Source organism: Conger conger, chromosome 15 (genome assembly GCF_963514075.1).
Source record: "Conger conger chromosome 15, fConCon1.1, whole genome shotgun sequence".
Taxonomy (NCBI): domain Eukaryota; kingdom Metazoa; phylum Chordata; class Actinopteri; order Anguilliformes; family Congridae; genus Conger; species Conger conger.
This window is the reverse complement of record NC_083774.1, coordinates 26229029-26242061: the sequence shown is the minus strand read 5'-3', so window position 1 is coordinate 26242061 and position 13033 is coordinate 26229029. Positions and strand designations below refer to the sequence as shown.

At 40.1% G+C, this 13033-nt stretch overlaps 1 protein-coding gene across 1 annotated transcript; it reads right to left on the bottom strand.

Moving 5' to 3' along the window:
• Positions 1 to 620: 620 nt before the first annotated feature.
• Positions 621 to 11924, bottom strand: LOC133112013 (CD81 antigen-like). The gene is made up of 8 exons (XM_061222678.1): positions 11482 to 11924; positions 7573 to 7687; positions 5858 to 5955; positions 5375 to 5449; positions 4300 to 4407; positions 3751 to 3843; positions 1663 to 1746; positions 621 to 806 (listed from the first exon to the last, which is right to left on the bottom strand). The coding sequence occupies exons 1-8, from the start codon at positions 11545 to 11547 to the stop codon at positions 744 to 746; spliced, it is 702 nt and encodes a 233-aa protein (XP_061078662.1). The 5' UTR covers positions 11548 to 11924; the 3' UTR covers positions 621 to 743.
• Positions 11925 to 13033: the final 1109 nt, after the last annotated feature.

The following is a 13033-nucleotide window of genomic DNA, read 5'->3' as shown; positions in this document are numbered from 1 at the left end:
ACTTCTGACCTGTATGATAGAGGGTTCCATAAGGAACTGTAAAAGGGTAATCACTTTTTTTTCCCCCTTAGCCTATATAACAAAACAAAACTACTATATTTTAGGATAATTCTGTCCTGATTTTTTAAAATCGATTCAGTTGTGTCCTTTAAGCTATTTCAAAAATAGCTTTGCAATATTCGCTTTCATAATCTGTATGATATTAAGCTGCTGTGGGGGAATAAATGAATGCAGGAATGTAGGGCCGCTGGGCATCAGGCTTGGCAGTATAGGTATTGAAAAACACCAGCCTATCTCATATTAAACACAATTAGTGTCTGTTATAAAGAATGACTCTGGAATTTAAACATGATTAGTAAATGGTAAATGGACAGCATTTATATAGTGCTTTTTCTATCAACTAGGGCTACACAATGAATGCCTCTCATTCGTCCACTCACTCACACAGACACACACACAAACATCAAAAGGTTGCCTGGAAGACCAGCTCAAGGACACTTTGAGCCATTTTGTGGCGACCACTAGACCTTCTGATCTGATATCACCCCTATTGTCTATAGATATGCAATAAAAACATGACTGCAGAACTTACAAAGAATAACTCTGGCATGTAAACACAATTAGTGTCTGTAGATTTAATATGACTGATGCTGTAGCAAACGCAGCAGGCATTCTTTGGAAAACACAAAACAAAAGAAGAATCTTTTTCTTTGGTCGGATTACTCCCGGAGTCACGGCAACCTTCAGTATGACTGGCTGTTGTGGATCGCGCAGCACAAGACCATGCTGAAGATCATCTCAAAGATCTGGAGAAGAACAATGTAGAGAGGGGTGAGAGCTGGGTTCTCGTGCTCCAGACTTGAACGGACATAGTCCAAAATAGGCTGCTAACTACCGTGTCCTCAAAGTATTTGCTGACTACGAATCATACTGCCTACTTATATGAGTATGAGTCCCCAAATGCAGACAGTGAGTGAACTGGATAAGAGTTACACTACAGTTACTTAACGACTTTCTCATACAGTGTACTCAATTTACATATGCAATAGTAGGCAAGTAAGCTGTTTTGGACATGACCACAATGTTTCAGTGCCAAGTGCTTAAATCATATTACTGTTTAGCTGAAAAATAAAGACACCCTGTTTCAAAGGCCTAAATTGGCGGCTGACTGAAAGGAGACAGCAGACACCCAGCAGGTCCTCGGTTTCGGTTTCGGATTCCTGTGTTTGAGCTAGGGGCATGAGGGGTTTCCGCTTCCTCTCAAGTGTGGGGTACAGAATGCACACAGAGAATTTCACCCAAATTACTGAATGCTACAGGTACAGACTTACAAAAAATAAAATACAACCAACTGATACACACAACACACAGACACAAATAAATAATAAAAAAACACATCATTTTTATCAATCTATTACATTCACATTGCTGTTAATGTAGAGTATATTATCTACCGAACATTACGTTGGTTTGTTAAATTGATCTTGTGCTTATTTCTCATTAGGACCAATAAAGGCTGCAGTAGAAAAAATAAAAAATAAATGACTGAATGCTGGTAGAGAAGTAACAGAAAGGCAGTCCTCAAGCCTACTTGAGCCCATACACAATCAAACAGACACTGTATTCATCTCATATATTGAAAGTGTTTATTGCGATACCCACCATAATAACGGTGACCACAACGGCTGAGACCCCAATCAGGAACACCTTGTTAAAGAAAAGCTCTTGCAGTCTGGTATGGCAGTTCTGAGGGAAAATAAGGGGAAAAAACAGCTCAAGCTAGGTTTTGAAACAGCTGGCAGCTGGTTGACCAGTTCAGACTAGCTCCCAGCTTGACATGGTTTGGTTGGCCATGCTGGTTGACTAGTTCAAACCCGGCTAGACCAGCTAATTGATTTTACATCAAGACAGAGGAGAAAACACAACAATGCACACAAACCATATCCTTTTATATACTATATCAGGGACAGAAGAGTTTTGCATAGGGAAAAAAGGATGCAATTCTCAGATTTGATAATTGGAAAATTATCTTTATTGAAATAATGGCAGCAGCAGAGTCAGCATGACGGAACTGACATAACCAACCCTAGACTCTGAGTTCAGTGGAGTCACTGAACCCTCTCCATTGCCTTTTTTCCCATACATTTCCACAGAGATGGAAAATACACATTCAGAAAGTAAAAGTCCACCCCAGTTTTTTGTTGAACAACCCAGGGGAGGAGCCGGATCCATAGCAAAAATCAGTGAATCAATTAACTTCCTGACATTGTTTGGTGCTGTCAAAGCCTTAATCATGGCATTTCTGGCTCTAGGCCTGCCTACTAATTGCTATTAGTAGTAATATCATGAATTATTAATAAAATGTAGCATTATTGCATGCAGTGGGAGAATGTGCAACATCTGGTACACGATCTGTGACAAACACAATATCCCGACAATCAAGACGCTACTTCTTCACATTTCTGTCTCATGAGACATTTCCAATACGTCCTTTCTCTGTGCACACACCACAGCCGTCTGCTGGCAACTCCCGAGCTGTCTTAAATAATTTCTCAGAATTCTCAGAATTCTGACACACTTGAGCTCTTCAAGGGTTCTGAATTTCTGTATGTTTACACTAGGACTAGGAACAGTACTGCCCTCTCAGGTCCACTTTTACACTTGTTCTTGTGTTTGATTTGCACTTTGTTGTACGTCGCTCTGGATAAGAGCGTCTGCTAAATGCCATGTAATGTAATGTAATGAGCCAAAAGTTTTACTCTGAGTGACTTTGCATATGCAGGCCCTGATTCCTCCTCATTACAAACCCCATTGCAAGCCACTTAAATGCTTTAAACACTGTACACATATATCAATAATCACACTGTACTACAGTTTGTTTGTCTTCTTTGCCATTCCCATAAAAAATGTATACCCTTGAACAAGGCAGTTAAACTGAATTGCTTCAGGAGAAAATCAAGCTTTATAAATCGAATGTGCGTAAAAGCGTAAACTGTTTTACCACTCTACTCTGCACTCGAATAATCTGCATTCTGAGGCAGAATTCAATAATTAACCTGTTATAATCTGCAGGACTGTTAAGTCATATAGTCAGCCAAAGAAGACTTAACAAATTACAGTTTGTGTGAAACAAGACTAGCACTTAATTGCTCCATTAGAGAGGCCCGGGCCTCTGTGTGTGGAGTGTACATGTTCTCCCCGTGTCTGCGTGGTTTTCCTCTGGGTACTCCAGTTTCCTCCCACAGTCCAAAGACATGCAGGTTAGGGACTACAGATGAAAATGAGCTCCTTAGCTAACTCTGGCGCATTTAAATTGATGGGGAAACTGAAAATGTTGATTAATGTGCTCTGTCCCTATTAAATAAAGTAAATAATAAGAATGGAATTCACTGCCTACCCAAATTAGGCAAATAGAACACACACACAAAAAAAAAAACATTCTGAAATGTTCTGAAGAATTCTAAAAAGCAGAAGAGGCTTCTTGCTGCTCATAATAGAGCCATAGTAGAATGTCTGTTGATTGGACTGAATGTATTTTATAATGTTGAGTATGAACAGTATAGTGTTTTTGGAATGTGACCTATGGGGATGCCAGGAAGACTAGCAGTCATCAATATTTCAGCTAATTGGAGTCAAAATAAAACTAAAACTAAAATGGCAAGCCGTGTAATTTATCCTGAATAAGAGCATATGCTACTGTAATGACAAAAATGAAAATGTTGATATTGGCCCACCATGTGTGGAACTTACCGCTGGCTTGTCCAAGCCTGCAGAGGGCTTCTGGCACAAATCAGATACTTCTTTATGCACATCCAGGTAGTCACTCTTTCCACAACAGTCAAGCTGAGTGGGAGAAATGGAATTACAAATCAATCACTTCTCTCTGCCTCTGTGTGATATATCTCTGTGTGATATGTTGATATTAAAAAGCACTAAGGGCTTTAAAAAAAGCTAGACGTACAAGGAAAACAAACCCTGGCAAAGGCACTCATAACCACAATTTTCAATTGTATTCCGTTCAATAGATCTACGGATTTGGCGGCTGAGGAATACCAACAGTCACACTAACTAAAGAACAGCGTTTTCTGTCTTTTGAAATAAGAACAATATCACAGCACAATGCAGATGCACACTACTGCTGTAGTTATTGGTATTCGAATAGTGGACATTTTTCTCTGTTGAATATCCATCTTCTTTGCAGTGCCCTTGTTTTTTCTCTAATTGGTCCGTAAAATTCGTTCTCAAAGGGCAAGGTGTCAGCAGGGCATTTCATAAGTACATATGGTGAGGACTGCTTACCGTCTTGTGGAAGACCTTCAGAACAGAGGTTGCAGCCTGCTTGCTCTTTGGGTCACTGATAGCCTTGTCATACGCAGCATCATAAAAGGTAATCAGCTCCTTTGAGATCTGAAATGAAGAGAGGGTCAATGTTCAAGGCCTTTTGTCCCCACTGTTTTCAAATGCTTTCAACAGAACATGATGTAAATGGTAAATAGTTAAATTGTAGGCATATATGTAGCGGCAACAGTACAATTGATGCTTCTCATTCACCAATTCATACACACAGTCACCAACCAGCTCATCGGTAGCATTTGGGGGTTAGGTGTCTTGCTCAGGGACACTTTGACACACCCAGGGATCGAACCAGCAACCCCCCGACTGCCAGACTACTGCTCTTACCACCTGAGCCAATGTCGATGAAAACATCGAAGTGAATTAATCCTCTTACTTCAACCAATAACAGCATCTGTTTACAGTAGCCAGTTGGCTATTGGGTATGGTTACACATTGAATGCATGGTATCATGATGCCTGATATGACATACTGTGTATGATACAAGAACATAACTAGCCCAGGTACTAGTGTGACATGCTATTTAAACAGTTACACTCACATTCTTATTATGTGATTTGAAAAGTATTTGCTTTTTTGAAAAAGTGCAGGCAATGCTGCTGTGTAAAAAGATTGAGCTCCATTGGAGAGATGTAGGTATGACCCCAACCTTTAGCATGCTCTGTTTGCGAGAGGCAGCATAGCACAACCATTGAGCACCCTCTATTGGAAATAAATAATGTAACACAATTATCTTTTCTGTTTCCTCCTTTCAAGAGTCATTCACTCATAAGATAATATGACACATTGTGGGTGGTCATAGCTGGGAAAATCTAAAAACACAAATTATTTTAGAAATGTTTACCAGGAAATACGGCAAAGCTAAAATGTTCTAACATCGCCAAGTCTGAGAGATATGTGCTGATCGATTTGTCGCTTGGTATAGGTCCCTGTATGTTGTGAACAGGGGACACCAGCAGAAAACAGTATGCAGGCCTTTACTGTGTGTCTCTAATGCAGGTTTTATATTTGTCTCTCTCACCGTATCCCGATTTATAAATCCCCAAATTCCAGCTGCAACCTCACCGGCAAACAGAATCGTCAAACAGGCAAAGAACTGCTCGGAAAAGACAGAAAGGAATAAATACAACATTAATACTGTAAACCACAAACTGAAAATTAAGTTAATCATGACCAATATTGGATTATTTCTTAGTTGTAGGCATTGAAATTAACAATTACGACAACCGGAAACAGGGGACACTGTAACTTGCCCTGCCCCTGTCCCTAGGCAATTGGTCTATTGCTGGACTATAAGGCAATAAGGCTTGATCTTGCCAGATCAGCTACTACCATGCTACTGCCTTTCTAAATGTAGATATACTTAGACCAGACTAGAATACACACTCCAGAAAATGACCAGTTTCAGAAAATTGTATATATTTGGCACGACTGAATTCATGTAATTCTGTTAGCAGGCTGCAAGCGTACCCGTGTTAAACAGCCAAATGATTGGCAGACTCACCGTTCCCAGAAGGCACTGCGACTCCTGAATAGCGCCATAGCAACCCAAGAAGCCCACAAGCATCATCAGAGCACCTACAGCAATCAGTATGTATACACCTAAAAGACAGAGATGAGGTTGTGCATCATATGACAGCATACATTTTACAATGAAGAGAGAAGAGAGACTATTTTAGATGAGATATTTTAATGATTTCCCTACCAACAGTATATGAATCTCTTACAAGCTCATGCCAGAGAGAAGGTATTGCAGATTCACAACAGACAAATAGTAAAGGCTTAATCTTAGGAAACAGAAAACCACATGAATCGTGCTTTTTTTATGAATTAAGCAAAAACCCCATTAAAAGTGACCATTTAATTTATTTAGCTCTCTCCAGAAGATTCCATGCTCCAGGGTGAATTCTCATTCCTTAGCCTCTATATACAGTGTTGTGAAAAAGTATTTTCCTTTTTTTTCTTTCAATAAATGAAATAATGATTTTCAAAAATGTGTTTTGTGTTTACTCAGGTTCCCTTCAGTGTGATAAATATGCAATAATCAAGGAAATCAGGAAGGGGGGCAAATACTTTTTCACAGCACTGCACATACAGTCTATTCACCCACCATTTGCTCTCTATATTTTCAGCCAACCTCAGCTCTGAGGTCCCGAGGACTGACGCAGGGCCTGCTTCCTGATGTTCCCTAAGACTAAGGCCTTCCTGCCTATTTAAAGATCTCCACTGACAAGAGCGGCCATGCGAGGTGAAAAATTCCCCCTTGTCCAATTCCTGCCGCTACAATAACACCCTGAAGCGTACAGAGATCATGGCTGCAGAGCAGCCACAGAAATAGACCTGAGGAGTTTGAGGTGAGGCTAAGGCTGACAGGGGAAACGGCCAACACAATAGGGACAGCTGTGGGAAGACAGGACGAGCTCACAGAGTTCTGGAGCCGAAAGGAAGTGTGCCCCGAGAGCACGTAGCCACCCTTCCTTCGACAGGGCAGCGCAAGTATGCCGTGACAAACATCCCCCTCTCACCCACATCGCCGAAAACGTGGCTACACCCGCTTCACAGCACCAGCTACATTCAGACTCTATCCAGCTTCCAGGGAAACAGCAGGGTTTCATTTGAAAGTAATAGGTCTCTAAGTAACTTGCCCTGCCCCTGTCCCTAGGCAATTGGTCTATTGCTGGACTATAAGGCAATAAGGCTTGATCTTGCTAGATCAGCTACTACCATGCTACTGCCTTTCTTTTTTTATTTTTATTTTTTTCAGATTTTTCCCTTTTTTCTCCCAATTTGGTAGCCAATTGTACCTCGTCTGATTCAATTGGAGGTAGTCGTATTAGATGTACCGCCCGTACCCTGTCCCTCGGCGGCCCGAATGAGAGCGACACGCCTTCTTCAAGCCGTCTCGTCTCGTGCCCGTTGCCGTGATTCCGAGGCGCCCGAGGTGCTTATTGTGCGGCGATCTAATAACCCTGCCAAGTCCCTCCCTCTGGAGCAGCGAGCCAATTATTGCTGCCCCACGTGAGCCGGCCAAACTTGGCTTTTTGCTACTGCCTTTCTAAATGTAGATATACTTAGACCAGACTAGAATACACACTCCAGAAAATGACCAGTTTCAGATCATTGTATATATTTGGCACGACTGAATTCATGTAATTCTGTTAGCAGGCTGCAAATGTACCCGTGTTAAACAGCCAAATGATTGGCAGAGCTAGTACTTACTGACATAGAAGGTAGTTGGGGCGGGGTTTCCCTCAAACTGCAGCATCAATAAATTGCTGGTCTGTTCATCATGTCGAAGCCACAAGGCCACACCCAGGATCACACCCCCGGACAGCTGTTGGACAGCATTTGTGAGCATGAATTAAAACCCCAAAAACACACTGCATTTCAGGAAATTGACAGACACTCTTATCCAGAGCAGTGTGCAACTATTACGACCAGCCCCCTCGGCTTGTCGCAACACAAAATGGGAAAACAACATTTATAAAAATAGTTGCATTTATTAACAAAAGGACCAGAGCAAACAATATGGGCAGTATGGAACCCTGATGGTAGCTGTTCTCTCGAGTTCCTCCCTCAGGAGTCTTCATATAGGGTTCCCCACAGGTGCCACCAATCCTGCAATCAAAGTTAAAACCACCCAGCACACCAGACTCATTCTACTAGGGACAGACGAGAGTCCTGAGGATGTAACATAACAGATTGAATAACCATAACCAGGGACAACGAGTCAATCAATCAGTCACAAGCAGTCTACACTCCTGTCCGAGTACACTGGAGACGGTTCATCCAATTAATTCATTCACTGTTCAGCCTCAGTAACTGAGGGTGACAAATGACAAGGAAACACCACTGATTCAGTGTACTTATGGCCAGAGGGAAACCACCAATCAAGGAAAAATAGGACTTGCATTTTCATTTTGTTGTTTTTATTCTGTGTGATGCATTACAGCAGTATAAAACAAATTATGTTGATGTTTCAGCATATAAAAGAACATACAATCTGTAAGTATTTTGACAATGGTACAATTTCTGTTCTTTTGGCTCTGTACTCAAATTGAGACATCAGCCAAACAATATGCTTACTGAAATAAGCTGTTTTGAACATCATTAAGAAGCAAGAGAGAGCACTGGTGTATGTTTTTGATTGCTTCGATGTGGGATGAACGGTGCGTCAAATGTTTGGAGGCATTCGATTGAACTTGAACAGATACTTTGGTACACTTCAGGATTCATTCTGTTGCTGCTATCTGCAGTTACATCATCAATGAAGGCAAGTTAGCCAGCACCTGTGGCAGCCATACATGCCCAAACGATAGCACCCCCACCACCATGTTTCTCAGATGAGGAGGGTACTTTGGTTCTTGGGTAATTCCTTTTTCCCTTCACACTTTGCTCTTGTCTTCACTCTGATATGAGTCAATCTTAATCTCATCTGTCCACAATACATTTTTCCAGAACTCTGCAGGCAAGTATACTTCTTAGTAAACTGTAATCTGGCCATCCTGTTTTGCGGCGAACTAGTGGTTTGCCTCTTGCAGTGTAGCCTCTGTAGGTCTGTTTGTGAAGTCGCCTGTGGACAGTGGTCACCGATACCATTGTTTGGCCGATGTCTCTGACCTTTTTATTTTTTTTATTTGTCAGCCTCATAATTGCTTCCTTGAACTTATTTTAACTCTGGTCCTTATGTTGACAAATGTCAATAACATACTCCAAAGGCAATCAAAAGCCTAGAATCAAGACTAGATACTGAAAGCTCTCTTTCACTGCACTAAGGAAGCAATTGTGTACACCTGACTAATCAGAAGCAACTGTCAATTTTATTTTATTTTTTGGTGGGGGTGGGGGCAATATGGATACCCTCAAATTAAGGTGACAGTCTGCACTGATTGTGTGGGATGTGCTGGTAAGTGCAAACCTCTGTGTATATTGTACAGTACGTGTTTGTGTTTAGTCTATGTAACTTATTGTATGTGTATCTATAATTTTGGACCCCCTTGAAAACGGGATGATTCATCTCAAGAGGATATCCTTCAATACATTTCTTTGAAAAGGTTATCATTTATCCAAGGAGAGGGAATAGCAGAAGATTTCAGTCTAGATCTTTCAGAGGCGCTACGATATCTAAAAGAGAAGAACACTGATTATCAAAGCAGTATAATAATTCACGGGAGGGATCTGCCAGATAATTCCACAAATCTGAGAACAAAGAGCAAGAATTAAGAGGCACTATCATCATTACAAATATGGGATCGTCCAATGATTTCCAATGGCTTGGAGAGCAGCTCTAAAGGTAACACAGTTGTGATAAACCCACAGATGCCTCAAATTCTGAACATTACTGAACAGTACAAGTACTTCAAAACTTGAAAAAAACATATACGTACCCTTGGTTGCTATATACACTGTCGGCATTTAATTTGATTGCCAATGGGCTTTTATTGGATTAAAAGGTGCCTACTCTTCTTTCTACACTTGTGTGCCTAATGTCTTACTGTTGACAGGAATACTGTACGTGTTACAATTATTGGGGCATTAGAGCGAATACAGGGATTCACATGGAATGTAATAGTGAGGGGGACATTGCCCCCCCCTTCCAGCACCAGTGTCTGACACTATCTTTGTAATGCAGACCAGCGCTGTCCTATCAGTGAGGTCAATGGGAGGAAGCCAATAAAATAAACACAGGATGGAGCCCAGGCACAAACAGGATGCCCGCAGTCCCGCCATAAAGCTTGTAGTGAGGCAGGAACGTACAGACATGTGAGCTGTGCTGACACTAGGACAGCCTGCCTCTGCACACCACATGAATGGTTGAATCATTGCCAAAAAGTGGATTTGAGTTGTACTGTAGGTTATTCATAGTAGCTTATTTCCAAATTAAAATTTTGCTATTGTAATTCTTGCAATTATGTAATTCTTCTAATCACTCTGAACAGTGTATGGAGGGCGGTACTAAACTAAACAAATTATTTGAGTTTTAAAAGCAGATATTTTTCCAAGAAAGCCAACCTGTACAGAGAAAGCATACATTATATGCACCTACATGTACAATAGCAAATCAGTATGCGAGCTAAATTACAGACATTAGTAAAGCCAAGTTCACTGCATGTCTCATACAAATTAAACAAGAATTATACAAAGAAAGTATAACTTCATATATTCATTGTTATAAATGTTTACTTTCGGTTTCAAGATTAGCTCATCTTTAACATTCAAAACAAGGTTCTGCACATCTCCAACCCATTCCAGAAGAGACTACACACTTTCTGAATTAAATGTTCTGCACTTGTAAAAATCAAAGCCCAGAAAACAGTATGCCCTTTATTGCTTTCCTATATGTTCATACTTCACATTATGAACAATGGTAGAAACAAAAACTGTAATTTATTTTGGATACCAATATATAACTTTAATGTCCAATATATAAGTTTAAGTGCATTCTGAATCTGCACATCATGTCTAATATCAACAAGAATAGCATCACTGTCTTTATTGCCTATTATTGAGAACCAAAATATGCCTTGATCTTTACCATTTTTATTAATTCTCCTTACATCAGTATTGTAATGTACCATTTAAATTACAGATGCATCCATACAGTATACAATAATTTGATTGATACAAACCATTAATCCAGTAAACAGTTTGTATTTCTGGACACTGGTCTGAAAAGGCTTCTGACGCATAGGCCAAGGGGCTGAATCCCAAATTCATATTTAAAGATGCTAAGCATTAAAATAAAAAGACCTTAAAGATAAATAAATACGACGAGTCCAGCAAAGTGTCTTCACACATATTCTGTTCACATTTTGAAGTTGGATCAGACATACTCCAGGACAGGATAACACAGGGCCAATTATTAAACATTAATCACTGAACGGAATTGGGGATAGTTCAGTTTTTGGAGACATACAGCCACCGCAGTATTTTGTGCAGTATTATTTTAATGTCCGTAATTTGGTCATTTGAGAGGAAGAGGCATATTCAAATGAACAAATATATCTGAATAATGGCAACCAAACAACTAAATATTACCTGATGCCTAAGTTTGTACATGCTAAGTATGACAATTTAACAAAAAAAGTTTAAATAAGATATTGGAATAAACAAATAAATGTAACTCACCCAAAAAATGAAATTGCAGAAAAAAAGAAGATATTTTATACATTTAGGGAAGCCCTCAACTCCCATGACTTCAACTCCTTTAGTGATTTTAAAAAGGTGAGACGACAACACAATTATCTAAAAAGAGGATTTGCAGGAAATTCAAACAACACCAACTACGGGCGACTGCACGTCTGGTCACGATAACAGGCAACACCAAACTGTTTCCCCCCTCAAGTGTGATATCCAGGGTTCGGTCTACTCAGTGTTAAGCGGCTGTAACTCAAACGCAAGTGTCTTGTTTGTCTTGTCTTGTTGTACTAGTTTGAGACCGACAGTTATTTTCTGGTCCAGTGCCCACGTTGTTCAATAGCAAATTAACTCAAGCTCATCCGGGCAGGTCAGTCTTAAGATAAGGTGTGGTCAGGCACACTGTTGGCGCATTGCTATTTCGATGCAACCAATCTCTGCGATTCTTAAACTGTGATTCTTGGGTTCTTTACAGCCTCCTTCAACCCCACCCTCCCCTATCTGTGGGGACAATGTGCACCTCCTCTTCCTGGCAACTTTTCAACCATTAAATATGTTTTACATGTTCCTATTATTGCCCTTACAGTACTAAGTCGTATGTGTAAACGTTTATATATTTGTACCCATTACCAGACTTGGTGGAGAACTTCCATCTGCCTCTTCTGAATTTACAGTTACCAGGGATTTGTATGCTTGTTACATCAGTTTTATACTCTAGTGAAACAGGAAGTGATGGAGTTATACAATATAGATGCTTTTGACCAAGATTAACTAAAGTATGTAATATTTTTTGATTTTATTTACAATAATTATTAGGTGTGCCAATAATTTTGACACCGACCTGTATGCTTTTCAGAAAAATTAGAGGACTATATAAAAAACATTTAAACATGAGACTAAATGTATTGAAATAAAATTATAGTCTTCCCATAATATATAGATTATTATCTGAGTTGTTTATTATATGCAGCCTTTTTTCTTCATTTTTATAATGGGTGCCAATAATTCTACAGCCCACTGTATATACTGGTGAATGCGCCTCAGAAAGGCTTAGTGGTGTTGGTGTGGTCTTGGTGGGAATGCAGGGGCCGATCTAATAAAACCCGATGCCCCTGTGCAGTGATGGGGACACTGTGTTGTAGGAGACGGCATGTTTCGAATGAGATGCTAAACTGAGGTCCAGACTCACATTAAAGATCCCACAATACTTATTGTAAAGATAAATCAGTAAATAGATCCTGGACAAATACCCAACTTGGCTCTCTCAATCAGTCACCATATCATCCCCCCAGTTTATTTGGCTAAAATTCCCTCTCCCTCTCCACCTCAGCTAATGTGTGGTGAGCATTCTGGGGCAAAATTGGATCACAATGCAATACTATTGTGATTCTGTTTTTGCAATAAAGTATTGCAATTGTGATTCAATACTATGATACATGACTATTTGACTGCAGTAAACACATATGGAGAAATATGCCAAAAACCCATTACACCCCACGATAAAAAAGCCATGGATCAATTACTTCACTTTGAACTTTTACTT

What these genes read in the sequence shown, in the direction of transcription:
- LOC133112013 (XM_061222678.1), bottom strand. Translation starts at nt 11,547, where the DNA reads ATGGGAGTTGAGGGCTTCCCTAAATGTATAAAATATCTTCTTTTTTTC. An exon ending in CGCAGTGCCTTCTGGGAACG is followed by an intron (nt 5,450 to 5,857) that starts GTGAGTCTGCCA and finishes TTTTCCGAGCAG; the next exon opens with TTCTTTGCCTGTTTGACGAT. An exon ending in GATTTATAAATCGGGATACG is followed by an intron (nt 4,408 to 5,374) that starts GTGAGAGAGACA and finishes TCTTCATTTCAG; the next exon opens with ATCTCAAAGGAGCTGATTAC.